A 27,884-nucleotide genomic window follows, 5' to 3' on the forward strand; every position below is an offset into this window, starting at 1 on the left:
CTCCTCGGTAGTATAGTGGTAAGTATCCCCGCCTGTCACGCGGGAGACCGGGGTTCGATTCCCCGCCGGGGAGATTATTTTTTTCTAATAAAATAATTAGTCATTATTATTTATTAATTACGAGAATGATCGTAAAGGTTACGATAATTATTATTTTAAATAGATTAACAGCTATACCCAGTTCTAGTGACACTGGCTGATAAAAAAAAATAACCACCAGATGTTCAATGAGTGTACAAATATTAGACCAGCGGAATAAGCTTCTAAGTTATCTAGTTATGCTGCGCTATAGGCCTATATTAATATCCACAAATTGACAAAATCTTTCAGAAGAACCTCCGTGCACACAGTATAAAAAGAAAAATTATTATCTTCTCTTATGAACTGTAATATATCAGATAGGAAATAATTCATAATTAAAATAATTACGGAGAGAGTTAAACACACGAATTCATAATTGAAGTATTGCCATGTATACAGTATCTAAAGAAATTGGGCATTGACGTCAATGATATTGAGCTACAATGTTGTACACACTGGTCATCATCTCCATACACTTTCCATGCACAATTGTTGGACACACTGGTCATCATCTCTCTACACTTTCCATGCACAATTGTTGGACACACTGGTCATCATCTCCCTACACTTTCCTTGTACAATTGTTGGACACACTGGTCATCCTCTCACTCCACTTTCCTTGTACAATGTTGTACACACTAGTCATTATCTCACTACACTTTCCTTGTACAATGTTGTACACACTGGTCATCATCTTACAACACTTTCCTTGTAAAATGTTGTACTTACTGGGTATCATCTCACTCCACTTTCCTTGTACAATGTTGTACACACAGGTCATCATCTCACTCCACTTTCCTTGTACAATGTTGTACACACAGGTCATCATCTCACTCCACTTTCCTTGTACAATATTGTACACACAGGTCATCCTCTCACTCCATTTTCCTTGTACAATGTTGTACACAGTAGTCATTATCTCACTCCACTTTCCTTGTACAATGTTGTACACACTGGTCATCATCTCACTCCACTTTCCTTGTACAATGTTGTACACACAGGTCATCCTCTCACTCCACTTTCCTTGTACAATATTGTACACACTGTGGTCATCACCTCACTCCAATTTCCTTGTACAATGTTATACACACTGGTCATCATCTCACTCCACTTTCCTTGTACAATATTGTACACACTGGTCATCATCTCGCTACACTTTCCTTGTACAATATTGTACTCACTGGTCATCTTGTCGCTACACTTTCCTTGTACAAAGTTGTACACACTGGTCATCATCTCACTCCACTTTCCTTGTACAATGTTGTACACAGTAGTCAAAATCTCACTCCACTTTCCTTGTACAATGTTGTACACACTGGTCATCATCTCGCTACACTTTCCTTGTACAATATTGTACACACTGGTCATCGTGTCGCTACACTTTCCTTGTACAAAGTTGTACACACTGGTCATCATCTCACTACACTTTCCTTGTACAATGTTGTACTCACTGGTCATCATCTCACTCCACTTTCCTTGTACAATGTTGTACACACTGGTCATCCTCTCACTAAACTTTCCTTGTACAGTGTTGTACTCACTGGTCATCATCTTACAACACTTTCCTTGTACAATGTTATACACACTGGTCATCATCTCACTCCACTTTCCTTGTACAATGTTGTACACACTGGTCATCATCTCACTCCACTTTCCTTGTACAGTGTTGTACTCACTGGTATACAGTATCTAAAGAAATTGGGTATTGACGTCAATGATATTGAGCTACAATGTTGTACACACTGGTCATCACCTCCCTGCACTTTCCTTGTACAATGTTGTACACACTGGTCATCCTCTCAATCCACTTTCCTTGTACAATGTTGTACTCACAGGTCATCACCTCCCTGCACTTTCCTTGTACAATGTTGTACTCACTGGTCATCATCTCACTCCACTTTCCTTGTATAATGTTGTACACACTGGTCATCCTCTCACTACACTTTCCTTGTACAATATTGTACACACTGGTCATCATCTCGTTACACTTTCCTTGTACAATGTTGTACACACTCACGTATCCATGAGTCTATCCAGTCATGCATGTTTATCAGTGACTTAAACTCTGCTAAGTCGTTAGTTTTCCTTGTTGACTTAGGATACCCATACCATGCTCTAATGCCAGAAGGAGCACTTGTACGAGTTTGTCTTAGCATATGTGACTAAAATGTGCCTTCTTCAGTGTGTCTTTGATATGGTTTTGGCTTTGCATTTGTAAATTATGTTTCAGTTTTTTTTTTGTTGATGCATTATTTCTACCTTAATTTTTAGTCTTAGGTCCTGAATGGTTTTATTATTTGTGCTATTCTGTTCAAATGTGAATATTCGTTTGTTATGAATCTCACGGCTCTATTTAGTGTCTGATCTAGTCTCTTGATGTTATATTGAGAGGTCCCAAACAGAGGGTGCATTTTCTAATATTGGCCTAAAGGTTAAATAGCATTTTCGTTTTAAGTTCTTGTTTTATTAGTGAAAAAAATCTACTAATAAATCTTAATGCTCTGATTTGAATGATAACTTTTCATTTATTACAACACCTAGATATTTGAGATTTTAGTCTGTGTAACTGCTTTACCATGAATAAAATAAGTAGTTTTTTTGTTAACTTAATGATTGACATTTTTCTGGGTGGAAGGACATGCTCAAATTTGATTTCCATTCCTGTCCTGTTGTTTAATTCTTCTAATTCTCTTTGTAAAATTGTTTTAATTTTTCTATGTATTAAGCAATCCTATGCAAATATCTTTATTTTTTTCCCCTAATCTAATGCGAATAGGTAGGTCATTTCTGTAAATTAGAAACATTAGTTGGCCTAAGACTGTTCCTTGAGATACAGCTTAGTTTAGTGCTAATGACATTGATGTGGAGCCATTTAATTATTATTACCAGTACAATTTGTTCTCTTCCTATTAGGAAATGCTGAATGCATTGGTGTAATGAGCCAGTAACATCAAAATATTGACATTTTTGAAACAAAACTATGGTGTTGAACTTTGTCAAATGTCTAATAAATTGCCATCTATTTGTTCATTATTATCTAGGCCCTTTGAAAAGTCATCAATTAGACATATAAGTTAAGTTTCACATGACCTTTATATTTTTTAAAGGCTTGTTGGTATGGAGTTAGGATATATGTTTTGGTACTAGCTCATTACTTAGTTCTTTGAGTACTATAAAAAAGATAATACTGATGCAAAGTATCTATTTAGTATGTTAGTTTTAGTTTCATTATTATTATGTGTTAAGTTAAACTTAAGTTATCTTCTCCTTTTAATTGGGATACTCTTGTTGTTTCTATTTTCTTAGCTTTAATGTATGACTTTAGATTTTGAAAGGAACAACCATTCTCTGGCCAAATCTCAAAAGAACAACCATTCTTTGGGCCAAATCTCAAAAGAACAACCATTCTTTGGGCCAAATCTCAAAGGAACAACCATTCTCTGGCCAAATCTCAAAGGAGCAGCCATTCTCTGGCCAAATCTCAAAAGGAACAACCATTCTTCGAGCCTAATCTCAAAGGAGCAACAATTCTCTGGCCAATTGCTTTTTGCAAGTTTTGGGTTAGGGTTAATGATTAATTGCGTGATTAATTTTGTCAGCAATGTGTCCCAAACACCTCATGTGATGCTAAACTGTGAAGTGCTGACTTAATTAACCAAATCCAAACTCATAAAAAATTTGAACAAAATATAAATGAGTGATTTTACTTGAATAGTGTCTTGAATGACTCACTAATATTCATTTTCAAAATTCTTGAATTTTGACTACTAGTAGTGTTGTTGTTTTTTCAGAGGTATTCAAAAACATTAAGAATCAGTCAAATGAATCATACATTCAAAGCTGCACTCTACATAATATTTGACTAGGAATAAGATTTATAAAATATATTTATTTATTATCAAAATTATAAACATCATATATCATTGTCTAATAAATTTGTCTAAAAAGTCTAGTAAAACAAGTTGTCTACGGATGAAATTACAAAGGCTTAGTGGTTTCCTTTTACCAAGCATAATTTAAATACATGCCCTATCAAGGCAACTTGACATTTGTAGAGACCATTTCAAGGGACAAAGACTTCATCTTATCTATGGAGACTTTCAAGGCAACTTCTCATTTGTAGAGACCATTTCAAGGGACAAAGACTTCATCTTATCTATGGAGACTGTCAGGTTATCTTCGCTGTCAGTGGAAGAGACTGACGAGCTTATTTTAGCCTTCTTTGAAGATTTTTCCTCCTCATCTGCATGACCTCGTTTGGATGAAGAATTCACCTCTCCTTTCAGATTGTCTTCACTGTCCGATGATGAACAAGATGAGCTGTGTCTGAGCTTCTCGAAGGCCACTCCATCATCACTGTGACCCCGTTTGGATAGATTCACCTCTCCTTTAGGGAATGTCCTTCTTAATTGGCTGGTGATTTTTCTTCTCCTTTGGTTAGACTCACCTTCGTCTTCATCTTCAAAGTCGAGCTCAATGTCAGTCATGGAGTAGGTCTCAGAACCACCATTGACTACAAAATCTATTTTCACTTTAATATCATCATTGCGAAGAAGCTCAGCATTAGGACCTGGAAACAAACAGTAAATAACGAATGAAAAACATATATGTAAAACTCACTCTTCACTGATTCTCCCACCTATGACTATTTAAAAAAAAATTAAATTAAAGATTCTTCTTTGCTATAACATTTAGCCAAATCACCTTTCACCAATCAACTTTTGTTGGTTGATTTCAAGTTCTGAAGTTTAAAGAAAATTGCATAAACATGGATTGGATCATTTTTCTGTCTTTTTTTTTTTATATTTAAGGTTTAAACTTACACTGCCAAACAATAAAATTTCATAAAAGTATAGAGATTTTTCTTCTTTTTTTTTTCAACAACATGGAATATCTTATATGTGATGAGAAAGGGATTTATGTGTTGGGGATAAAACTTAAAAGCTGTATGCCTTTATCCCTCCTCTGATCCAAGACAGCTTCAAAAAATCTAATAGGCCTACTTAGTTTCCCATAATGGGAATCACATAATGAATATAATAAGCAAAGCAAAACACAATACAATAAATATAAAGTATAAATATATTTAACTCTTTCTCACGTAATTATTTACCACATTCTGGTGGAATCAACCCTGGTATTGTCAGTTAGGAGAGAAAGAGTCAAATAATGAATTCATAGCTAACAGTGTTGACATGAAGACCAACTAATAATGAATGTACTCTTATGATCTTCCCTGTTCTTTATAACCCTGCTCTACAATTAAATTATCTTATCTTATATAATACAGACGTAGTTACTTCAAATAAGAAGATGATTACGTCCTACGCGTCTTGCATTCAGTCATGCATATTAACCAATGACTTAAATTCTGCCAAGTCACTGGTTTTCCTGCCTAGATCAGGCAACCCATTCCATGCTCTAATAGCACTAGGGAAGAAGGAGTTAATTCTCCAATAGCTCAGCTAAAAGTTTTCACTGGGCTGGATGTAGACTTTAGATAAGGCCCTAATTTTAAGCTGAGATTTTGAAAAAAAAAAAAAGTAAAGTTTCCCTTTCAGAGCTTGCCATCTATGAGGCCGACGATGTTAAGATCATCTCATTCTTTGGCCAGCAGATAACAAGCAGGGTGTCATGTGGCCAGCACAATGACCAACTTCATTTACTTCCCCAACTAAAGTCACTCCGCCCCCCCCTTTCCCCATTTGATGTGGGTGAACTAAGGAACATCCTTAAAATCACAAAATTAAAAATCCCAGTCTTCACTGAGATTAGAATCGGGGACCTCTTGGTTTGGGAGCCAATAAGTGCTTTACCACTCACCATGCCCCCCTATTTGAGATATGGGGGCCCCTCATAAGGCAATTATCCTTTGCTTTTTTTTTCAAAATGATGAAAAATTTCCCTGTAACTATTTTTTTGGGGTCCCCAGGCAAGCGAAGCGCTACATACACAATTAGCAAGCTTTAGCTTATGTCACCTTTAGGTATATCCAGCTCTACATACACAATTAGCAAGCTATAGCTTATGTCACCTTTAGGTATATCCAGCACTACATACACAATTAGCAAGCTATAGCTTTTGTCACCTTTAGGTATATTCAGCACTACAGACACGTGAAAACAATTAGCATCAAAACTATTGGTTACCTGATTGACCTTATTGTACTGGAGAATGCAAAGGAAGTATTTTATAAGGGATAGATCTACATCTGAATATAGAAGCAAAAGTTATTTTATCCTTAACTTCTACTTGAATTCACAGACTAATTTACTGGTGGGAGGGGAGGGTACAGCATTATAATACATGGAATTTGTAAGATAAAAATGTTTTCCTTGACTAAAGACTAAAAAAACAACAACAAAAAAAAAACAACGAAAAAAACTTGAAACTTTCAAGCTATCATCATTTAAAATAATTGCTTCTCATTTTGAGTGAACTTATAATTCTATACCATTTTTGTCACTGTGTGGGTATCAACTATTATAACATAAAACTCAAAAGCTTTTAGTTTTTTAGATTTTTTTGTTATAACATTCATGACAATAATAGAATAAAAAAAATAATTCATGGAACTGATTAAACAGCTGAATTAGTTGTACTGTCAGAGTAAGACTATGTGATGCATCTGATCTGATGTGGGAAGCGTGGTCAAGGGGCTAAGTGCGGCTAACTTAGCTTGGCTTGGCTACCTAGAAGGGGGCTGGAGGTTCGACCAAAACCAACTCCTAGATACCCCCTCCCCCCCCACAAATGAGATTGGACCAAAGCGCTCTGAGCATGCTATAACCATGAAAGTAGCGCTATATAAAAGCTATAAATATATAATATATGCACACCTAGTATTATATATAACAGATGGTACCTGATATTATTTAATGGACTGGATGATACTGACCTGGTATTATGTAACAGTTGATTGTGTCTCCTGTGAAGTGGAATTCTTCCTTGAGGTAGCCCTCAACAAGCAGCTGGGCTACAGTTCTTTCAGCTCGATTCTTGGCTAATGATGGTGCCACTATTGATGTCCCCTGAAACAAAACCACAAGTGAAAGACAAGAAAAACATAACGAATAATTAAAAAAAAAAAAAAAAAAAAAGCTTATTTAAAAAGTAATTGTATCAATTAGTTTGGATCAGTCATGTAATTAAATATGTAATAGATCTAGACCAACAACAATCTGTGCAATTAGAAATATTTTACCAATTGTGTTTGTTTAGGACTAATTCAGCTTATACCACCACTTCAGTCAAGTACAATTTCTTTCCCATGTTCAAGATACCAAAAGATAATTAATCACCAATAGTTAATTAACTGATTGGTTAATTTAAAAAAAAAATTATTCTTGTGTTGTCAGGTAAAAGAAAAGTTGCGCAAAATTTAAACTTGACCAGAAATTGTGTGTCGAAGAAATAACACATACAAACTTTTTACCAGACAGAGTGAGTATAAAAAAAAATGTGAGTGTGAAATTTATGACAGTTGGTAGTGTCATTTTATCAGACTAATGTCACAAATTCTCTAGAGAGAAAAAAAAAAAAAAAAAAAAAAGACTAAACAAACTGTAGTATACGGTTAGGTTTATAGGCACAGTATCTCTGTACTAGAATGTACCTGAATACTTAAAGGAAGTCTTTAGACATTCATGTACAATGGCCTTGGGTCATTTTACTACTAATACATAGTATTAACACTCCACATTGCAACATATACCAATAACTATAACAAGCATTTAGAATAGTTCAACAGAAGCACCACACTGTAGGTGACTACTAGTGAAAGCACAATTATGACAACATAAATTCAAAATGAGACTGTTGTGTAAATATAGATAAACAGACAGTTGAGGCTAGGCTTTCATAGAGGTAACACTTTGTTATAGTGACTAGACTGTTCCTGTTCTGGATTAAACGTTTATATTTACCTACACCTGTTGATTTACTTTAAGTGTCTTAATCTGTGTATCTATTACTTGAACTCAAGAGTATAACTACGCATACAGAAACACGCAACCAATCTTCTGATCAGTACAAATTCTACAGAAAACATTTAGACACCTATAGGGTAATTGATGTTTCTGACCAGAGCAATGAGTATAAAGGAAAAATTGCAAATAATTTAAAACTAAAAGCAGGCATTAAATGATAGTGACATAATGTTGTAATAGGAAGTGTGAAAGAGTTGTTGGACTTGGTCGTAGCTCCAGAGAGCTGGTCCACCTTACCCTAGTGACATAATGTTGTAATAGGAAGTGTGAATGAGTTGTTGGATTTGGTTGTAGCTCCGGCTGGTCCACCTTACCCTTCAAGGCATAAACTTGCCTTTATTTAATAGATGGATTTTTAACAACTTCCAAGTTCAATGTAGAAATTTATGACCACAAAATGAAAGCTTACATCTGCAGTATTTTTAAGGTTTCATCGTCTCGACATGTTACGGCAATTTAGAACATTAGAAAAAAAAAAAAAATCAATTACCTTGAAACCAGCAGGATCAGCCCCATACCAAGCATCCAATAGTTTGGCTGGCGTGACTCTCTGAGCTGCATCCAGTGTAGATAATACATTTTTGATGAACTGTGTGACGTCTTTGATCCTCACTGCGGAGTTCAAAGGCACAAACAGCCATGAATTAACCAGCATACACAATTTGACAACTATTATAATAACCAACAGTAATAGGAAATATATTAAGGGCAAATCAGGAAAAGATCAGTCTTCATGCTATAATTGAAGTCCGAATTGACAGACGCTTCTCTAAATGTGCAAATGTTGGTGAGGACAGGTGGAATTAAAAAAGACAAAGAATGTGTTATGACACAAGACTCTTAAAAAATAGTAGATCCAAAGAATGTGTTATGACACAAGACTCTTAAAAAATAGTAGATCCAAAGAATGTGTTATGACACAAGACTCTTAAAAAATAGTTGATCCAAAGAATGTGTTATGACACAAGACTCTTAAAAAATAGTAGATCCAAAAATAAACAGATACTCCCAGGTTCCAATTTAGAAATACTTTTAATTAACATTATCACAAATTACATAAACATAATAGTTTCAACTCGCTTCATGTTCATATTTTCAGGCTTCCTCTTTTTAACCTTCCTTCCATTCAATATCCAAATTCGCACCATTTTTCATTCGCACAATGCTACGCTATGACCTAACAGAATGTATCAACTGAAAATAAAATCCATTTGGTTACAATCAACCAAAAAAAAAAAGCATCATGGTGCAGAACTGACCTTGATATTGGGTACTGGCGCAATGGTCACACATCTTATTACAATGTGCACTCTCCCAAACTTCACCAAAATGAGGAGCTATCAGTGCTCTTCGGCATCTAGACAACCAGAAAAAAAACCTTTTAGTCCAATCATAAAACATCTTTTAGTCTAACTCTTAGTCCAATCATAAAACATCATTTAGTCTAACTCTTAGTCCAATCATAAAACATCATTTAGTCCAACTCTTAGTCTAATCATAAAACATCATTTAGTCTAACTCTTAGTCCAATCATATAACATCATTTAGTCTAACTCTTAGTCTAATCATAAAACATCATTTAGTCCAATCATAAAACATCATTTAGTCTAACTCTTAGTCTAATCATAAAACATCATTTAGTCCAATCATAAAACATCATTTAGTCTAACTCTTAGTCCAATCATAAAACATCATTTAGTCTAACTCTTAGTCTAATCATAAAACATCATTTAGTCCAATCATAAAACATCATTTAGTCTAACTCTTAGTCTAATCATAAAACATCATTTAGTCCAATCATAAAACATCATTTAGTCTAACTCTTAGTCTAATCATAAAACATCATTTAGTCCAATCATAAAACATCATTTAGTCTAACTCTTAGTCTAATCATAAAACATCATTTAGTCCAATCATAAAACATCATTTAGTCTAACTCTTAGTCCAATCATAAAACATCATTTAGTCTAACTCTTAGTCCAATCATAAAAACATCATTTAGTCTAACTCTTAGTCCAATCATAAAGCATCATTTAGTCTAAGTATCAAACCAAGAAAGGAACTAATTATTCTGAGGAGGGCGACTCAATAAGCTTCCCAGTGATCCCAGCACATCTATTAAAATGTGTGCTTGTTAAATAAGTAAAAATTATGTATGTCAGGGTATTTCCAAAGCAGAGTCTCAGGAGCAGGGGTGTAAGATGTGTGGAAGTTGATTATTACAAACAACAATAAAGTCCCTTACACAGAGTTATCAAACTTGTTTTCTTGTCAAAATTTATTTAAAAAAAACAACAACAAAAAATGAACCAGTGTCATCATCAATAGTGCAGTTTAATACTTTTTTAAAAATTTCTATTATAGTTGCGGCTTTTTTTATGGTAAGTAATAATTGTATGCTTTAGGGTGAAAAAATATGTTTGAAATAGAGGTAAGGATACTTTAAAATGTCTAAATATTGTTACGAATCTCACTATCCAGGCTCTCTGCAAACTGTACCATACACCACCAACGTAAAGAACTTGACAACTCAGGGCTCAAGAGTAACGTAACACTTTAATAGTTGAATAAATAACAGCCAATACTGTACAATTGGCAACACGTACACTGTACAAATATCTCTCCGATAACACCGTTCCGCCGTATCAACTCTTGCACTGGCCTCTCCGTCTCGTTCCGGGCTTGCACTGGGTTCAACAGTTCAGGACTGACTTCACACACTAGGCTCGTTGTGTCGGACTCGGTCGCAGACCAAGATCAAGACGCCAGTCATCTCAACTGTACTTGACAGTACTCCGCACTGAACAGTCGTAATGCTCCGTACAGAACCACACCGCTGAACTGTGCTGTAGTTGACCGGACTGTAGTGAACGGGGCTCTGAACCCCTGCCGTGAAGCGTCTTGACTGCGACACCTCCGATCTTATATAGGGTCCCTACTGGCCTTCTCGAACCGGACAGAACGTCGCTCGACGTTTCTAGGTGGTCAGATGACTACAACTCTCGTGGCACTCCTGAGCTCTGTTCACGACGTCGATCCTTCCCGGACCGCCGTCGATCCTTCCCGAACCGCCGTGTTGACACTCGTCTCGGCTGACAGTCGTAACTCGTCACGGTTGACCGCTCGTCTAGCGCTGGCCTGGGGCGATTTGTGTCGGCTGACTACACACACACCACTACCCCCATTTGTGCCACCACCAGGTTTATAACAGTATATAATAAGCAGGGATAAATTGTGATGGGTGGCATACAGTTTTTATTAGTTGTATTTGTTTTAGACTTAGTTTTAGCCATACACTACACACACACCACTACCCCCATTTGTGCCACCACCAGGTTTATAACAGTATATAATAAGCAGGGATAAATTGTGATGGGTGGCATACAGTTTTTATTAGTTGTATTTGTTTTAGACTTAGTTTTAGCCATACATGAATAACAGACTACATTGGTGAGTTGACTAGTAAGTACATTTTAAAAAAATTAATAAAGGACCAAAATTAATGAAATAAGACAGCTACTGCTTTGGCATTCTTAGCAATCACATAGGTTTTGTGGAGCCATATTAGTAGAGTTGCTGATTTATGATAATGAGACTTTATATTTGGATAGACAATAACCTAATTATGGTATTTAAAGTCATTAGCAGTACTCTATTTGATTGTTTCATATTTGGTTGGAGGGAACTTGCATGTATTTTGTATTATTTGTAACATGCAACCATCTGATAAAATTTAAAAATTTGTTAGGCCTTTGTGTTCTTCACACAGAGTGAAACTAAGATCAAAGATTAATTCATTCTAATTGGTAATGAATATTACAAGTTAACAGTGCAGGCCTATTTAATGCACGTAACAGTAAGTAGAAAAATGTTTTTTTTAAGAGAAGATTTCCAAACTTGAATCTCTAATTAAAATTACCTAGATAGTACTGACTTTCTTTGTCACATCTATACAGTACTGACTTACTTTGCTACATCTATACAGTACTGGACAATGCCATACAATTTAGGTAACCCAGTTTGTTCAGTGAAGACCATTGAACTCTGACGTATGACATCCGCCAATCTGTATAGGACAATACAGTCTGACCGTTGGCCATCTCGACCTTTAAGAATAAAAAAATAAATTGAATAAGTGAATCTAGTTGTTTGTATTCAACGAACTACATGTTATGAAGAAAAATTATAAAGTAGTCATCAGACTGTACTAGGTAAATGAACATAAAAATTCACTGAAGTCAATAGACTAAAATTGATTATAAACCAAAGAAAAAAAAAGTCTATTGGAAATATCTGACAAAATTTTGTATGGAACTCTTTAAAGCTGATAATTAGTTAATCTAGTAATATAATGTAAAAAAAGGTGTTGTTTTTTTATAGAACTATATCAAAATTTTTTTAAAGTGCAAAGAAATACTGAGACCAATTTCAATACAATGTTGCATTAATTTTCACTAAATGTTTTAGAATTTGCGTTTTTGAGAAGAGGCTAAATGTGGTGCAGCAAAAGTAACAGCACAGACAGAATTTAAGAGTCATAGAGATTGGGTCGAAAAATAAAAAACCATTCGAATGGGCACTTGAGGTAGTGCTTAAATAAAGCAATGAGGAAAATGCAATCACCGAGAGCTCTTTTAACATGGCACCTCAAATTCATGGAAGATCGAAAAGATGTCAACTACAGCTGGGAGGAGGCTGCAAAACTTGGCAGAAGACCAATTACTATGCAGACAGTTGTAAGTCTAAAAACTATAACTGAATGAATTCATCTGTGTACAAGAAGTTTAACATTAGTTGCCTGGGTGATTAAATAAAAAGGAATCAGTAACTTGTTATGGTCTGAGAAGCTGTGAATAAAAATCCGTAAAAATGTTTGAATGGAAATGATGCCAAAGAAGAAAAAGCTCATCACTGACCTGCTCGTCCACTTTCTTGATAAAAATTTTCAATGGACTTGCTAATGCTGTGATGGATAACAAATCTGACATCAGGCTTGTCTATTCCCATCCCAAAGGCAACTGTGGCCACAACAACCTGCAAGACACAAGTGAAGCAATTCATAAATGAAATTACAACACATTCATCTGCACATCATGGCTACTGAGTAACCAGGGTCAGGACAAGTCAAGGGTCAAGCCCTTGACCAGTTATTTTTGTGAACAGATGTGCTAGTTTGGAGGAAGTAGAAAGAAGACTTGTCTAGAAAATTCTTTTTGTGAAGATATCTAGGTCATTTGATGAGTAGTCATTGGTTAGTAGTTGAAATGGTCAAATATGGATCACTGCTTTGTGTATTATTGACAGCTTTTTCTTTTGTCAGTCAAACTACCTTGTACTTATTTCATTGATACTTCTTCTTCTTCTAGCCAGCTTTTTCGCTGCTGAGCTGTGAGCTCTTTTGCAGACTGTTCCAAGGAATAATAGTGTGCTGCTCTCTTCAGTTGTTCAGCACTGCCGTACAGGGTGTAGGTTATGTTGGTTTGAAATGGCAATAGGGTCTGCCTAAGGTGGATTAGGAAGGGGCATTCAAAGAGGATGTGGTTTTGTGGTTTACAGTTTCATAAGGATGGGTGCAGTGTCTACAAAAGAGTAGGTGAGTGGGATTTATCTTGTTAAGATGGTAATTTAACAGAGGTGTGTGTCCTGTTCTTAGTTGGAAGATAGCTCTTTGCGGGGGAGGAAGTTAATATTGTCCAGTTTGTTAGGCATGGTCATTTCTTTGTACATGGCTTTGCCTGTGTTTCCTGATGCCCATTGGTTGAGCCACTCCTCTTTGTGATTGTTGACAAACATTGATTACTTTAAAATGTTGGAAGTAATTTAAACCTGAATATACAACTTTGCAGCTACCACCTTTCAAGACCTTGTCCATCCTTGGCCCAGTACCCCATCAACTCTCTTCATTCAACCATCCATCCATAGCAACACCTCCTGTCCATCCACACTCCTGCTGGAGAATTTTGAATTGATACAAGTGATTTATGTCTCACATGAATTTTCATTCATCATTGGAGTATTTTTTTTAATTGATGAGGTTTGAAGCTATAAAATTATAATAGAATCAATTCCCACACTGTGCTTTCTTCAGGGTCTTACTATATAGTGATCTCAAAAGAAGCAGATGCTATGCTACTTTAAGAGACCTGAGTCTGATAAATAGTATAAACAAATCAACTCTCAAAATAAAACATGTTAAATGCTCTGTGGTCACAAAATGCTTTAGATTTTTAGATTGAAGATTTTCTAAGTAGTATTTAATGAAAGCAGTTCACAGAATTAGAAAACAAAACCTTGAATTGTAACTTTCTTTAGCATTCTATGCTCTTGAAACAAAAACATTGATTGGACAATTATACAATATCAGAAAGAATGTAATAAATTATTCCCTTCATGTGATCACTAGACATCTCTCTTTTAGCTATCTTTTAGGGCAAGTTTTATACGATCAGCCATGGCTTGTCACATTGATGCAATATGATCTCAATGTGGTCAGAATAAATACTAGCCAAACTCTTCAGGGACCATTTGGTTCAAATAAATTTAATTCACCTTACTTATTTTTTCTAAGGGATACAGAGTGAGAGTGATCAGAAGCATATTATGATATACGACTTTTCATTAGATTACAGTTTCGTGACACCAAACATCTTTTGAAACAAATTAAATAAGTTAACTCTTTTTTCCCCCAAAACAATGGTTATCATATTTTTATTTCAAAGATATTAATAAGGTCAACAAACTTTCCCCCACCTGAATGTCTCCAGAAAGCCACTGTCGATGCACTATGTTCCGATATGGCGCAGGCATTAGAGCATGGTAACAGCTTGACTTGATGCCACGAGACTCCAAGCTAGAAGACACTTCCTCTGACTCTTTGCGATTGAAGCAATATATGATTCCTAAAAGGAAAAGAAAAAAATACATTTCAATACTTAAGTAAATAATTATTGAGCATATCAAACAAGGAAAAACACAGAACAGCTTTATACCAAACAAGGAAAAACACAGAACAGATAAGGTCCCTGAATTTCCTTAGTAAATGAGGTGAAATTACATTTCTTTACATCTCCCCATGAATTAAATTACTTTTATGAGCATAAACATTAATTCAATACAAACGTTCAAGATCAGAAATATTTTATTTCAAAGTTTTTTAAGAATGCTGTCATTTGTTAAATTTTTAAAGAAAAGTGGAAGCTTCTTATGATGTAAAGAAAAATCTAGAAATATGGCAGATGAAATGTTTTGTGAAAGATAAATTACAATGAGTATAGGCTGTTATATTTGGTTTTAAGTTTTCAAAATGAGAGTGGTAAAGTGTAGCTAGCAAGACAAATTTTGGTCTAAAACAAGTCATATAGTTTTAATTTCTTACTACGGTACGAAAGTAATGTCTCTCGTTCAAACCTTAGAAACCTATAAGGAAGATGAAGTAGAGGTCATCTGTCACTATGGCCGATGGTTAATGAGGGTGTCATGTGGCAAAGCACAATGACCACCTTTAATTTTCCCAACTTATGTCAGGTACCCATTAGATTTGGGTGGACTCACAGAAAATCCCGAAGTTTAAAAACCCAGTTGCCAACTAATTTGAAACCAAGGACCCCTCGATTTCAAAGCCAATTTTGAGCGATTAACTATAATAGTATTTAAGACACTCACTTTTTTCTTAAAGACGTTACAGACGTTACTTCAAAAAAGAAGATGATTACGTCCTACGCGTCTATAGGCAAGTACATTATATTTTGTTAAAAGCCTTTTCTCTTGGACAGTGTTTCTTAAAACGCTTGCTCAGCTAGAAAAAAAAAAAGAATTCACTTTGACCACTTCTAAATCCAGAATCAAAAAGTCTTATTATAAAGCCAGAATGAAACCCTAATACTAATGAGAATAGTACACTGTTTTGTCTGTTAAATATAAAATTTGAACTCAATTGAACTGAAATATAAAACAGAAACTAATGAGCTAACAAACTTTCCTTCAGCAAACTATCATAATTGAATGACAGATCAAGTCAAGCTTGAAATGAGAGAGTCCTGTGGCAGGCACAGTGACAAATATCAGTCTAATATAATTCTAATATAAGCCATCAAAACAAAACCGAGCGGACCATAGGATGGCATCTGTTAAGACAACTCACTCTTCCGTGTTGCTATTAGAGCATGGAGCGGGTTCTTATCTTCTTATCTTATACAATACATACATTACTTCAAAAAAGAAGATGATTACGTCCTACGCGTCATGCATTTAGTCATGAATATTAACCAATGACTTAAACTCTGCCAAGTCACTGGTTTTCCTGACTAGCTCAGGCAAGCCATTCCATGCTCTAATAGCACAAGGGAAGAAGGAGTATTTGTACAAATTTGTCCTAGCATATGGGACGAGGAATGTGCCTTTATCTTTGTGTCTTTCAGAGTATTTTATTAAATTTTGTTTTTGTATTTGAATATTATGTTTTATGTATAAATGCTACTTTACTTTTGAGTCTTCTGTCCTGAAGGCTTTCTAAATATTGTGATTTTACTAAAGGTGTTACTCTAGTGAAATGTTGCCTTAACCAGCAACGGAAACAGACCAGGTAAACACAAGGACACGGATAGGAGGTAATTATCTTCTTGTTTGAAGGAATGCTTGTATAAGATAAGCCATAAATAATAAAAAAAAAATCACAATGTTATGGAGAGTTATGTTTCTAATGTATCCAGGAGTAAGGTGTAGGCTGGGCAGATTCTGATAAAGACCATGAGGGGGTAGGTGATTTGTCATAGTTACCAATAAAAAGTCTGCACTAGTCTTGAGTTCCCCCGGTTCAAGGACGTAAAGATGAAGGTCATTGTGAAGGTCACATAACACCTTTATAATATTGGCCTGGAGATAAACTCATCATCATCCGCCCTGAGAACCAGGACTATTCTTTTAATGACTGCATACAACTGTTTCGAAAGCAACTCACCTGATTGACCTTTGAACCTTTGTTCTATCAGATGAAATATTTTATCCATTGTGTCCTGAGGAGTATCTGGCTTTTCCAGGACCTGGTCCAATCAATACAGAATAAAAATACTGAAACTTAGTTGAAATTGATTTGATTTGAAATTGGATGTTACCATCCTAGGTATCACATTCAAAGATCGCATCACAAACCAAGAGATTAGAGACAGGGTTACTTCAGCGATTGGACCCCATGATGACCTGCTAACTATCGTAAAAAAACGCAAGCTACAAATCTATGGCCATATCACAAGATCATCAGGGCTCGCTAAGATCTTCCTTCAGGGAACAGTACCAGGAAAAAGAAGAAGAGGCAGACAGAGAAAGTGATGGGAGGACAACTTAAAAGAATGGACAGGCATGCCATTAAATGAGGTTGTAACTAAGGCTAAGGACAGAGAGGAATGGAGAAGTACTGTCAATGAATCTTGCATGGTGCCCCAACGGTCCAGCAGACTAAGGGATAGGTAAAGGTTCTAATTGTGTCCCTTGTAATATACTTGTATCATAAAAATAGTTGGCTGTGCAATTTTCTGTAATTTTGTTATAAATTTTACTATTCCTATTAGCTTACACTCTTTTGATGGATGGAAGTTGTTCAAGAGTTGGAAACACAAGTGCTGTATAAAATGTGATATGGTGTACTCACCGTGTAGACTATATTATATAGTTTACAAATAGGAAAATGGAAAACAAAGCCTAATAAACTACTCAGAAACTAAAACAGAAGCACATTTCTTATTCCATATGCTAGAACAAATTCGTACAAGTGCTCCTTTCTTCACTAGTGCTATTAGAGCATGGAATGGGTTGCCTGAGCCAGCCAGGAAAACCAACGACTTGGCTGAGTTCAAGTCGTCGATGCTTGACTAGACTGACTCATGAAATGCTTAGGATGTAATTATCTTCTTTCTAAATGTAACATCTTTAATATTTAAGATATTGTTGTTGTTTTTTTTTAAACTTCAATCAACAATGAGCACATTGTTTCCTGTTCAATTTATTACCTCTTTCATTTTTCTTCCCTAGTTCAGGTTTTCATTTTGTATTAAGGAAAATGATTTAAACATGTGTATTAGCCTGCTTCATAAAATATCTCACTCTATTTACCTCATAAAATTTCTCATTCAATTTACCTCATAACATATCTCACTCTATTTACCTCATAACATACGTTAATCTATTAAACTATATAGCCAATAATAGAATATGCATCCTCCGTTTGGGACCCTCAACTCAAGAAAACATTAAGAAACTGGGACAGACACAAAATAGAGCAGTGAGATTCATAACAAACGAATATTCACATTTGACTAGAGTAACACCTTTAGTAAAATCACTAAATTTAGAAAGCCTTCAGGACAGAAGACAAAAGTAAAGCAGCAATTATACATAAAACACTGAACCATAATCTTCAAATACAAAAACAAAATTTAATAAAATACTCTGAAAGACACACAGATAAAGGCACATTCCTCGTCCCATATGCTAGGACACATTTGTACAAATACTCCTTCTTCCCTAGTGCTATTAGAGCAAGGAATGGGTTGCCTGAGCCAGCCAGGAAAACCAGTGACTTGGCAGAATTGAAGTCATTGGTTAATATGCATGACTAAATGCATGACGCGTAGGACGTAATCATCTTCTTTTTTGAAGTAACGTCTGTATTATATAAGATAAGATAAGAACCTCATAAAATATCTCATGTTATTTACCTCATAAAATATCTCATTCAATTTACCTCATAAAATATCTCATTCAATTTACCTCATAAAATATCTCATTCAATTTACCTCATAAAATACTTTAATCTATTTACCTCATAAAATATCTCATTCTATTTACCTCATAAAATAGCCTACTTTAACTATTTACCTCATAAAATATCTCTTTCTATTTACCTCATAAAATATCTCATTCAATTTACCTCATAAAGTATCTCATTCTATTTACCTCATAAAATATCTCATTCAATTTACCTCATAAAATATCTCATTCAATTTACCTCATAAAATAAATTTGGACGGTTGAAGGAAGCCCTAAATAAAAGAGCTCTGGGAATGTTCAGTATCTCTTTCACATCTTCAACTACGTTGTCTGTCGCCGTTGCTGTCAGTCCCAAGATGGGAGCATTAGGAAACTTGCGCTTCATGATGTCCAAAATTTCATAGTCTAGCAAAAAAAGTTTTGTTCAATATCTTTTTTTACTTAAAAACTTCAAACAATGTTCTTGGCATGTGAAACAACAATTTAATGTCATATTAGAAGTTGACTAAAACAGCAACATTATTAGAGCCATCCCCAAGTTAAAAATATGGCTCAAGAGTTTGGACAAGAAGTAAAGGAAAGATCACTCTTTTATTTCTGCAAGTCGGACTAGAGTTACCCTACGAAAAAAACAGAAGGGGAGAACAAGTAGTATTCACCCTTAATAAAAAAAAGGGCCGGACTTAACCGTTGTGACCAAGAAGTCATGGAATGATCACTCTTTTTATTTCTACCCCAACTGGTTTTATCGGCAAAAACAAAAAAGAGGGGGGGGGGGAAGGAAAACAAGTCAACTACTCTGTATTCACCCGTCACTAAATAGCATGGCCGGACTTAACCTTTGTGAGGCCCAATGCGAAACGGATTTCGCGGGGCCCAGCTTAGGTAGGAATATGGATAATAAGTGAAAATTAAGAGTTTGTATTAGAAAAGGGTCACAGATTGCAGATGTCATACACAACAGAAGCAGAAAGAAGGCTGAAAATGCAACGGCGCCTGGTGATTATATATGCCCAACCTGCGATCGCAGCTGTGTATCAAGGATTGGCCTCTTTAGTCACACAAGAAGTTGCAAAGGGAAAAGATCGTCTCTCGAGACGTAAAATGCCACAGAGATATATCTATATTGCTTTTACATGAAACTATTGCTTCTAGAGAAGTAAAGTTCCCCCCTTCAGACATTACAATCTACAGGGCAGATGATATTAACGCCACCTGTTTCTTTATCCAAATGGTTAATGGTGTCATGTGGAAAACACAACAACCATCCAACGTTACTTTCCCCAACTCAAGTCAGGTACCCAATTAGAGTTGGGTGGACTCAGGGGCGCCCTAAAAATCCCAAAATTCAAAATCCCAGTCTTTACAGAGATCCAGGGCCCCAGGTTTGGGATGCTGAGTAAGCACTCAGTAACCACATCCCTGTTGTTTATAAGGGTTCTTACATATTTTCACAAAAGATAGTGCCACTGAAGAGTTCTTACATTTATTTCACACTAGTGTGTACATACCATCTCTGAAGTCATGACTGCTCTTTGAGCACAGGTGAAATTCATCTATAACAATGCGAGCCAAGTGATTAATGGAGTAACTTTTCTTTAAGCAGCCCATGAACCTGTAACTATGGACCAGTAAGTGAGGAGTGATAAAGAGAACCTTAAGTTGACCGTTTGGATTCACCATGTCCTCCTGTAGGCCCAATGAAAAAAAACTATGTGAACTGCGTGATAAAGTTAATTTGAAGCAATCATATTTACACCCATCTCGTTTTAACACAAAGGCTATGTCTGCAATTTCTACCAGAATGCTACTATCTCAGTTGCCCTTCTTTTATATGCATGCTTTCTCCCTTCTATTTATGAATAGGCCTAAGTAACGAGTACTCATTTTAGTGTGTGTTTTATTTAACCCTCTATGGCGAACATTTTGAAATACTTCTTTAAAATATTTTATTTTTGGATTGATGTCATTCTATGGAGGTCTACAACATCCGTATTACCATTTTTATTCTAGAAAAATGTTTTTAATTTTGACTTTGTAAGCTTCGTAGCAAATTTGCAACATAGAGCAGAAGAGGGTAAATTGTTCCATTGTTGAAAAAAAATGCTACATGCCATTTAAAACAGCACAAAACAAATTTTAAAATATATTTAAACATGTATGATATAAATGGATTATATTCAAAGATATTTATTTAGAGATAAAAAAATCAGCAGAAGTATACATTTTTTACTTACATATTATGCAAAACAATTAATTTTTAACATAAACACATTATATAAATGTATGTGTGGACATAAGTTATATTTTTCTGATAATTTAATATTATTTAAATATTACAAGTAATGTACTAAAAGAAGAAAGAAATTCCAATAATTAATGAAAATAATATTTCAAAAATATTATTTTGCACATAGAAAATCATAATCATTTTTGTTTTAGAAACCAGACACCCATAGAGACAAAACTTATTACAATAATGAAAAATTTAACTTCATGGACAAACATTAAACAGTATCTTTCTCTATTTAATAACATACACAAAAAGCATTTCATTTAAAGAGCTCTCCTTCCAACCTGGTATTTTGCAACGGCGCTGTCAGAAAGTGTTGGATAGTGTTATAAACTTCTGTTTATAGTTCAAAATTCAAGGGATAATAAACAGATGACCTTTACATCATCTGCCCACAAGGTCTGAAAAGGGAACTTTACATACCTGAATACGGTTAACCTCTAGTCTGGGAGTGGAATAGTTATAGATAGCTAGTGTTATAAACTTCTGTTTATAGTTCAAAATTCAAGGGATAATAAACAGATGACCTTTACATCATCTGCCCACAAGGTCTGAAAAGGGAACTTTACATACCTGAATACGGTTAACCTCTAGTCTGGGAGTGGAATAGTTATAGATAGCTAGTGTTATAAACTTCTGTTTATAGTTCAAAATTCAAGGGATAATAAACAGATGACCTTTACATCATCTGCCCACAAGGTCTGAAAAGGGAACTTTACATACCTGAATACGGTTAACCTCTAGTCTGGGAGTGGAATAGTTATAGATAGCTAGTGTTATAAACTTCTGTTTATAGTTCAAAATTCAAGGGATAATAAACAGATGACCTTTACATCATCTGCCCACAAGGTCTGAAAAGGGAACTTTACATACCTGAATACGGTTAACCTCTAGTCTGGGAGTGGAATAGTTATAGATAGCTAGTGTTATAAACTTCTGTTTATAGTTCAAAATTCAAGGGATAATAAACAGATGACCTTTACATCATCTGCCCACAAGGTCTGAAAAGGGAACTTTACATACCTGAATACGGTTAACCTCTAGTCTGGGAGTGGAATAGTTATAGATAGCTAGTGTTATAAACTTCTGTTTATAGTTCAAAATTCAAGGGATAATAAACAGATGACCTTTACATCATCTGCCCACAAGGTCTGAAAAGGGAACTTTACATACCTGAATACGGTTAACCTCTAGTCTGGGAGTGGAATAGTTATAGATAGCTAGTGTTATAAACTTCTGTTTATAGTTCAAAATTCAAGGGATAATAAACAGATGACCTTTACATCATCTGCCCACAAGGTCTGAAAAGGGAACTTTACATACCTGAATACGGTTAACCTCTAGTCTGGGAGTGGAATAGTTATAGATAGCTAGTGTTATAAACTTCTGTTTATAGTTCAAAATTCAAGGGATAATAAACAGATGACCTTTACATCATCTGCCCACAAGGTCTGAAAAGGGAACTTTACATACCTGAATACGGTTAACCTCTAGTCTGGGAGTGGAATAGTTATAGATAGCTAGTGTTATAAACTTCTGTTTATAGTTAAAAATTCAAGGGATAATAAACAGATGACCTTTACATCATCTGCCCACAAGGTCTGAAAAGGGAACTTTACATACCTGAATACGGTTAACCTCTAGTCTGGGAGTGGAATAGTTATAGATAGCTGAAGGTATTTTCAGTCGCTCCAGTGCCATATGTTGGTCTTCCATTACAGACACCAAGGGGCAGATAACCAGAGTAAGTCCTGATAATTAATTTTTTTTTTCAAAGAAAAAAGAAATGTAATGATCAATTCAAGTATATTTGATGATGTACAGTGGAATAAAAGCAGTGCCAACAAATCTAATTTCTACATTCTATTGCTTTCGACTTGATATGTACGCTTGCATTGCCGTTCTCAGTGGTGGTAACTAATCTATAGATAACTCTTCTTGGTGGGGTCATGACTTCAGAGGTGGTAAATAATCTATAGATAACTCTTCTTGGTGGGGTCATGACTCCAGAGGTGGTAACTTATCTATAGATAACTCTTCTTGGTGGGGTCATGACTCCAGAGATGGTAACTTATCTATAGATAACTCTTCTTGGTGGTGTCATGACTCCAGAGGTGGTAACTTATCTATAGATAACTCTTCTTGGTGGGGTCATGACTCCAGAGATGGTAACTTATCTATAGATAACTCTTCTTGGTGGGGTCATGACTCCAGAGATGGTAACTTATCTATAGATAACTCTTCTTGGTGGGGTCATGACTCCAGAGGTGGTAACTTATCTATAGATAACTCTTCTTGGTGGGGTCATGACTCCAGAGATGGTAACTTATCTATAGATAACTCTTCTTGGTGGGGTCATGACTCCAGAGGTGGTAACTTATCTATAGATAACTCTTCTTGGTGGGGTCATGACTCCAGAGATGGTAACTTATCTATAGATAACTCTTCTTGGTGGGGTCATGACTCCAGAGATGGTAACTTATCTATAGATAACTCTTCTTGGTGGGGTCATGACTCCAGAGGTGGTAACTTATCTATAGATAACTCTTCTTGGTGGGGTCATGACTCCAGAGATGGTAACTTATCTATAGATAACTCTTCTTGGTGGGGGTCATGACTCCAGAGATGGTAACTTATCTATAGATAACTCCTCTCAGTGTGGTTATGACAACTTATGACTTCAGACCAGGTAAATTATCTATTGATAACTCATGACTTATAGAACACTCTTCTCAGTGGGGCTATATGACTTCAGACCTGGTAATTTATACACAAGAGACTTCAGATCTGGTATATAAGTTATACTTTGCTATTCACTGTGTGTTAATGTGAAAATAAAGTTTTCTGGGGAATTTAAGTTGTGTTAAAGTACGCCATTGAAAATGCTGAATTCGATCTATCAAATTATTAAGGTTGAATGCTTATTGGAAATGTCTTTATTTTAAAGTGTTTTTGTTGTTGTTGTGGTGGTTGTTGTTATTGTTGCGGTTGTTGTTGTTGTTGTTGTTGGGGTTGTTGTTGTTATTGTTGTTGAAGTTGTTGTTATTATTGTTGTTGTTGTGGTTGTTGTTGTTGTTAGTATTTTTGTTGTTGTGGTTGTTGCTGTTATGGTTGTTGTTATGGTTGTTGTGGTTGTTATTGTTGTTGTGGTTGTTGTTAGTGTTGTTGTTGTTATTGTTGTTATTGCTGTTGTGGTTGTTGTTGTGGTTGTTGTTGTGGTTGTTGCTGTTGTGGTTGTTAAGTGTTGTTGTTGTTATTGTTGTTATTGCTGTTGTGGTTATTGTTGTGGTTGTTGTTGTGGTTGTTGTTGTGTTTGTTGTTAGTGTTGTTGTTGTGGTTGTTGTTGTTGTTGCTGTTGTGGTTGTTGTTGCTGTTGTGGTTGTTGTTGTTCAGGTAACAGAGAATATGGTTCAATACATTTGATTCCAAAAATGCTCTTAATATAAATAATTTCTGCTTTAATGTTGTTTTCCAAATACTTTTTATATGTTAATTATTTTGGTTGATACCAGCAAGGAAAACTAATCCTTCGGTATTCACAGATATGGCTAAATTTGTTGCGTTTAGTCTCCTGAAATAACTGCCAAAGATATTTCTCCCTCACGCATCCTCCGATCATGTTGATATTTTAAGCCATTATTTATTGTACCAAACAAAACATGAATCAATAACATGAATCAATAAAAAAAATATTCTCAATTAGTCAATTAATCACTGGTAACCCTATTATTTGTTTCATATTGTTATGATTCTCTCTCCTAATCAGGCCTTCTGTAAACACTGCTAAACACAACACAACACATCAAGAACTTGACAACAAGGCTCCAAATAATCTGGTACTTTAATAAGGGTCAACTAAAACAGCCAATATGACACAATTGGCAACACAATCAACTACTACAAGGTTAGACTGTATATCACGTACTAAACTCATCAACTCTACTGTCTCTTCCTGGACTCGTACGTTTCACTGGAGGACTGCACCAGGACCGACTTCATGGTCGACTAACAGTCCCGGTCTCCGGTCTTGAACTGCCGCTTTCCTACACACTGTGTCTCTGGTCCACGCTGGCTTATGATCAGATGACCATAACACGGGCGCTATTCACGTGCAATGTTCATGCCAGTACTGCCCCTTGCACTTCGATATAGCACACTAAACTGTATTACTGGCCTGTGTCACATATGTCAGCTGATCACACACAGTTAACCCTTTTGCGTCGCGAATAGGGTTATAACAATATTGAATACGGGAAATAATTTGAAATATATAAGGGCAGAGTTCTTCCCATTTTTATACTTTTTTTTTAAATATTTTTTGCTTGTTTATATACTAGTCCATTGCTAAGAGCCTCCTCTCTAGCTCGAGATTCCTAGCAATGGAATTGAGATGCTACGGAAGAATCCTAGGTATTACATTCAAAGACTACGTCACAAACCAAGAGATTAAAGACAGGGTTACTGCAGCGATTGGACCTGCTAACTATCGTAAAAAAAAAACAAAAAACGCAAGCTTAAAATCTATGGCCATATTACAAGATTTTCGGGTCTCGCAAATACATTCCTTCAGGGAACAGTACCAGGAAAAAGAAGAAGAGGCAGACAGAGAAAGTGATAGGAGGACAACATAAAAGAATGGACGGGCCTGCCATTGAAAGAAGTTCTAACTAAGGCAAAAGTCAGGGAGGAATGGAGAAAGGCGGTCGACGAGTCTTGCATGGTGCCTCAACGGTCCAGTAGACTAAGGTATAGGTAAAGGTTAAAAAATAATATACTATATTGTACCTTTGCTAATGACAGCAGGGAGCTGAAAGCACAAGCTCTTCCCACCACCCGTGGGCATGATCAGAAGACAGTCCTCTTTAGCCAAAGTCGCATTCATTGTTTGTCTCTGCAGGGGTCTCAGCTCATTGAGTTTAAACACAGATTTCAGATTGATGTCTATCTCAGCTGTCCAGTCTGCGCAATAACTTTCATTTTGCATGAGCTCTATAAGGCCATAGAGAATCAAGATAAAAAAAAAAATTCTTTTAGTTTCTCGGCAAGTTTTTTTTTATAATAGTAAATATGTTGATCGCTATTAAATTAAAAATAAATAAAAAATGAACTCACACACTTTAGTGTTTAAGTGAAGAGAGAGAGAGAGAGAGAGGGGGGGGGAACAAAGAGGGAGGAAGAGAGATAGAGTGAGAGAGGGGGGAGAGTTGGTTGCAATGAAAGCTGTGAGAAGAGGGCTGAGCAGGACTTTGGGTCAATTTGTGTGTGTGTGTGTGTATGGAAAAAAATCACGTTACCTACCCCATATCTATCTATCTTATATAATACAGACGTCTGTAGGGGCAGACAAGCCTATGGCCATATCACAAGGTCCTTAGTGTCTCTACATCCCCAGTGTTCTAGAACTATAGTCTGTAGTCACTAGAATGACTATTATATCCAGTGCTTTTTTTTTTTTTTGTGACGGTACGCACCGGTACGGCGTACCGGCACCTTTTTTCGATGTGGGTGAAAAATTATTATTATTAATTTATTAGTAGATAAAAGTTAGGCCATCACTGAGCACTGACACCTAATCACTGAGCACCGGCACCTAATCTAAACTGTTGCAACGTCTAAAAAACATCATTAAAAAACCATCAAAAATTACACTCACAACATTACCACATTTTTGAACAAACGTGCCTAAGGAAAATCGAAAAAATCTTGGAAGACAACGGCCACCCGCTCCATCAGAACTACGCCAGGTCGTCGCGAAGTGGGCGACTGCTGTCAATCAAAACAAGAACGGAGCGGTACAAAAACTCGTTCGTACCTCACTCGGTCAGACTCTATCACCGCCACTCATTGATTAGGGAACATGAAATGCACCAAGATACCTGTGTGTAGTCGCTGAATGAACTCTTCATGTTGTCTGTTGTATTTATGTGTATGTTTCTGTTGTGTTGTCTTTATATGAGAAACGAGTCCTTGTAATCACAACAAATTTCCGTAAGGATCAATAAAGCAGTCTTAGTCTTAGTCTTAGTCTAATCACTGAGTATCGGCACCTATTTTTTTTTTTGGCAAAAAAAGCACTGATTATATTTGTCTTCTTATCTTATCTTATATAATACAGACGTTACTTCAAAAAGAAGATGATAACGTCCTATGCGTCATGCATTTAGTCATGTATATTAACCAATGACCCAAATTCTGGAATCTATATAGTCAATATAGATAAAATCATAAATCTAGTCGACTAGTCGAGTATACTATAGTATAGTATAAATCTAGAATATACGAACATAATATTTGAATTTTTAAACCTAAGTCTAGATCTAGATCTATATACCGGTACTAGAGTTACACTCCATCAGTCAAGTTTTTGTAGAACAACTATCAAGATAGGTTAGAATTATGTTGATCTAAATGACAGATCCAGGATCTAGAATCTAGATGTAGAACTTGGCTGCGATCTTAAAATTCCAAGATTACACTTCCTTTGCCTTTGGTAACGGACTAATGAAATAAAAAATATTGCTTGTGTCTTGTGCGGAAAATCCACTTTCATACTGTTATGCGCATCAATGCATAAGATTAGAGGTACTAGGCCTAATAGAAGAACGATCAATAATAATAATACACCCCAGTCTTCCATCATAAGGTTATACCTGCGCCCAGGAAGGATGGAGGCCGTGGATGGAGAGAATCTACAAATTGTGTCAGATGCAAGTGATACGATCAAAACTGCACGCCTCCAGCTAATGAACTGTAGTTTCCTT

The 27,884-nt window shown here is 35.7% G+C and overlaps 1 protein-coding gene and 1 non-coding gene across 2 annotated transcripts; one reads left to right on the plus strand and one right to left on the minus strand.

The window, feature by feature from the left end:
- The first annotated feature begins 1 nt into the window (after position 1).
- Positions 2-73, plus strand: Trnad-guc (transfer RNA aspartic acid (anticodon GUC)). Its single transcript has one exon. It is a non-coding gene; the product is annotated as a tRNA-Asp (tRNA).
- Positions 74-3,950: 3,877 nt separating this feature from the next.
- Positions 3,951-27,625, minus strand: LOC106052693 (ATP-dependent DNA helicase Q1-like). The gene is made up of 13 exons (XM_056045221.1): positions 27,455-27,625; positions 25,909-26,112; positions 22,747-22,874; positions 20,342-20,519; positions 19,069-19,235; positions 17,026-17,107; positions 14,820-14,968; positions 12,986-13,103; positions 12,037-12,175; positions 9,329-9,426; positions 8,560-8,681; positions 6,980-7,112; positions 3,951-4,651 (listed from the first exon to the last, which is right to left on the minus strand). The coding sequence occupies exons 1-13, from the start codon at positions 27,474-27,476 to the stop codon at positions 4,182-4,184; spliced, it is 2,010 nt and encodes a 669-aa protein (XP_055901196.1). The 5' UTR covers positions 27,477-27,625; the 3' UTR covers positions 3,951-4,181.
- Positions 27,626-27,884: the final 259 nt, after the last annotated feature.

The sequence above is a fragment of the Biomphalaria glabrata genome, chromosome 10 (assembly GCF_947242115.1).
Source record: "Biomphalaria glabrata chromosome 10, xgBioGlab47.1, whole genome shotgun sequence".
In the NCBI taxonomy this organism is placed as follows: Eukaryota; Metazoa; Mollusca; class Gastropoda; family Planorbidae; genus Biomphalaria; species Biomphalaria glabrata.

Excerpts from the sequence above, each read along its gene's own strand:
- LOC106052693 (XM_056045221.1), bottom strand. The coding sequence starts at position 27,476 with ATGGAGTGTAACTCTAGTACCG. Across the intron at positions 12,176-12,985 it reads TCAAGAAAGTGGACGAGCAG|GTCGAGATGGCCAACGGTCA; the intron begins GTCAGTGATGAG and ends TTATTCTTAAAG. Across the intron at positions 9,427-12,036 it reads TACTGTATAGATGTAGCAAA|ATGCCGAAGAGCACTGATAG; the intron begins GTAAGTCAGTAC and ends CTGGTTGTCTAG.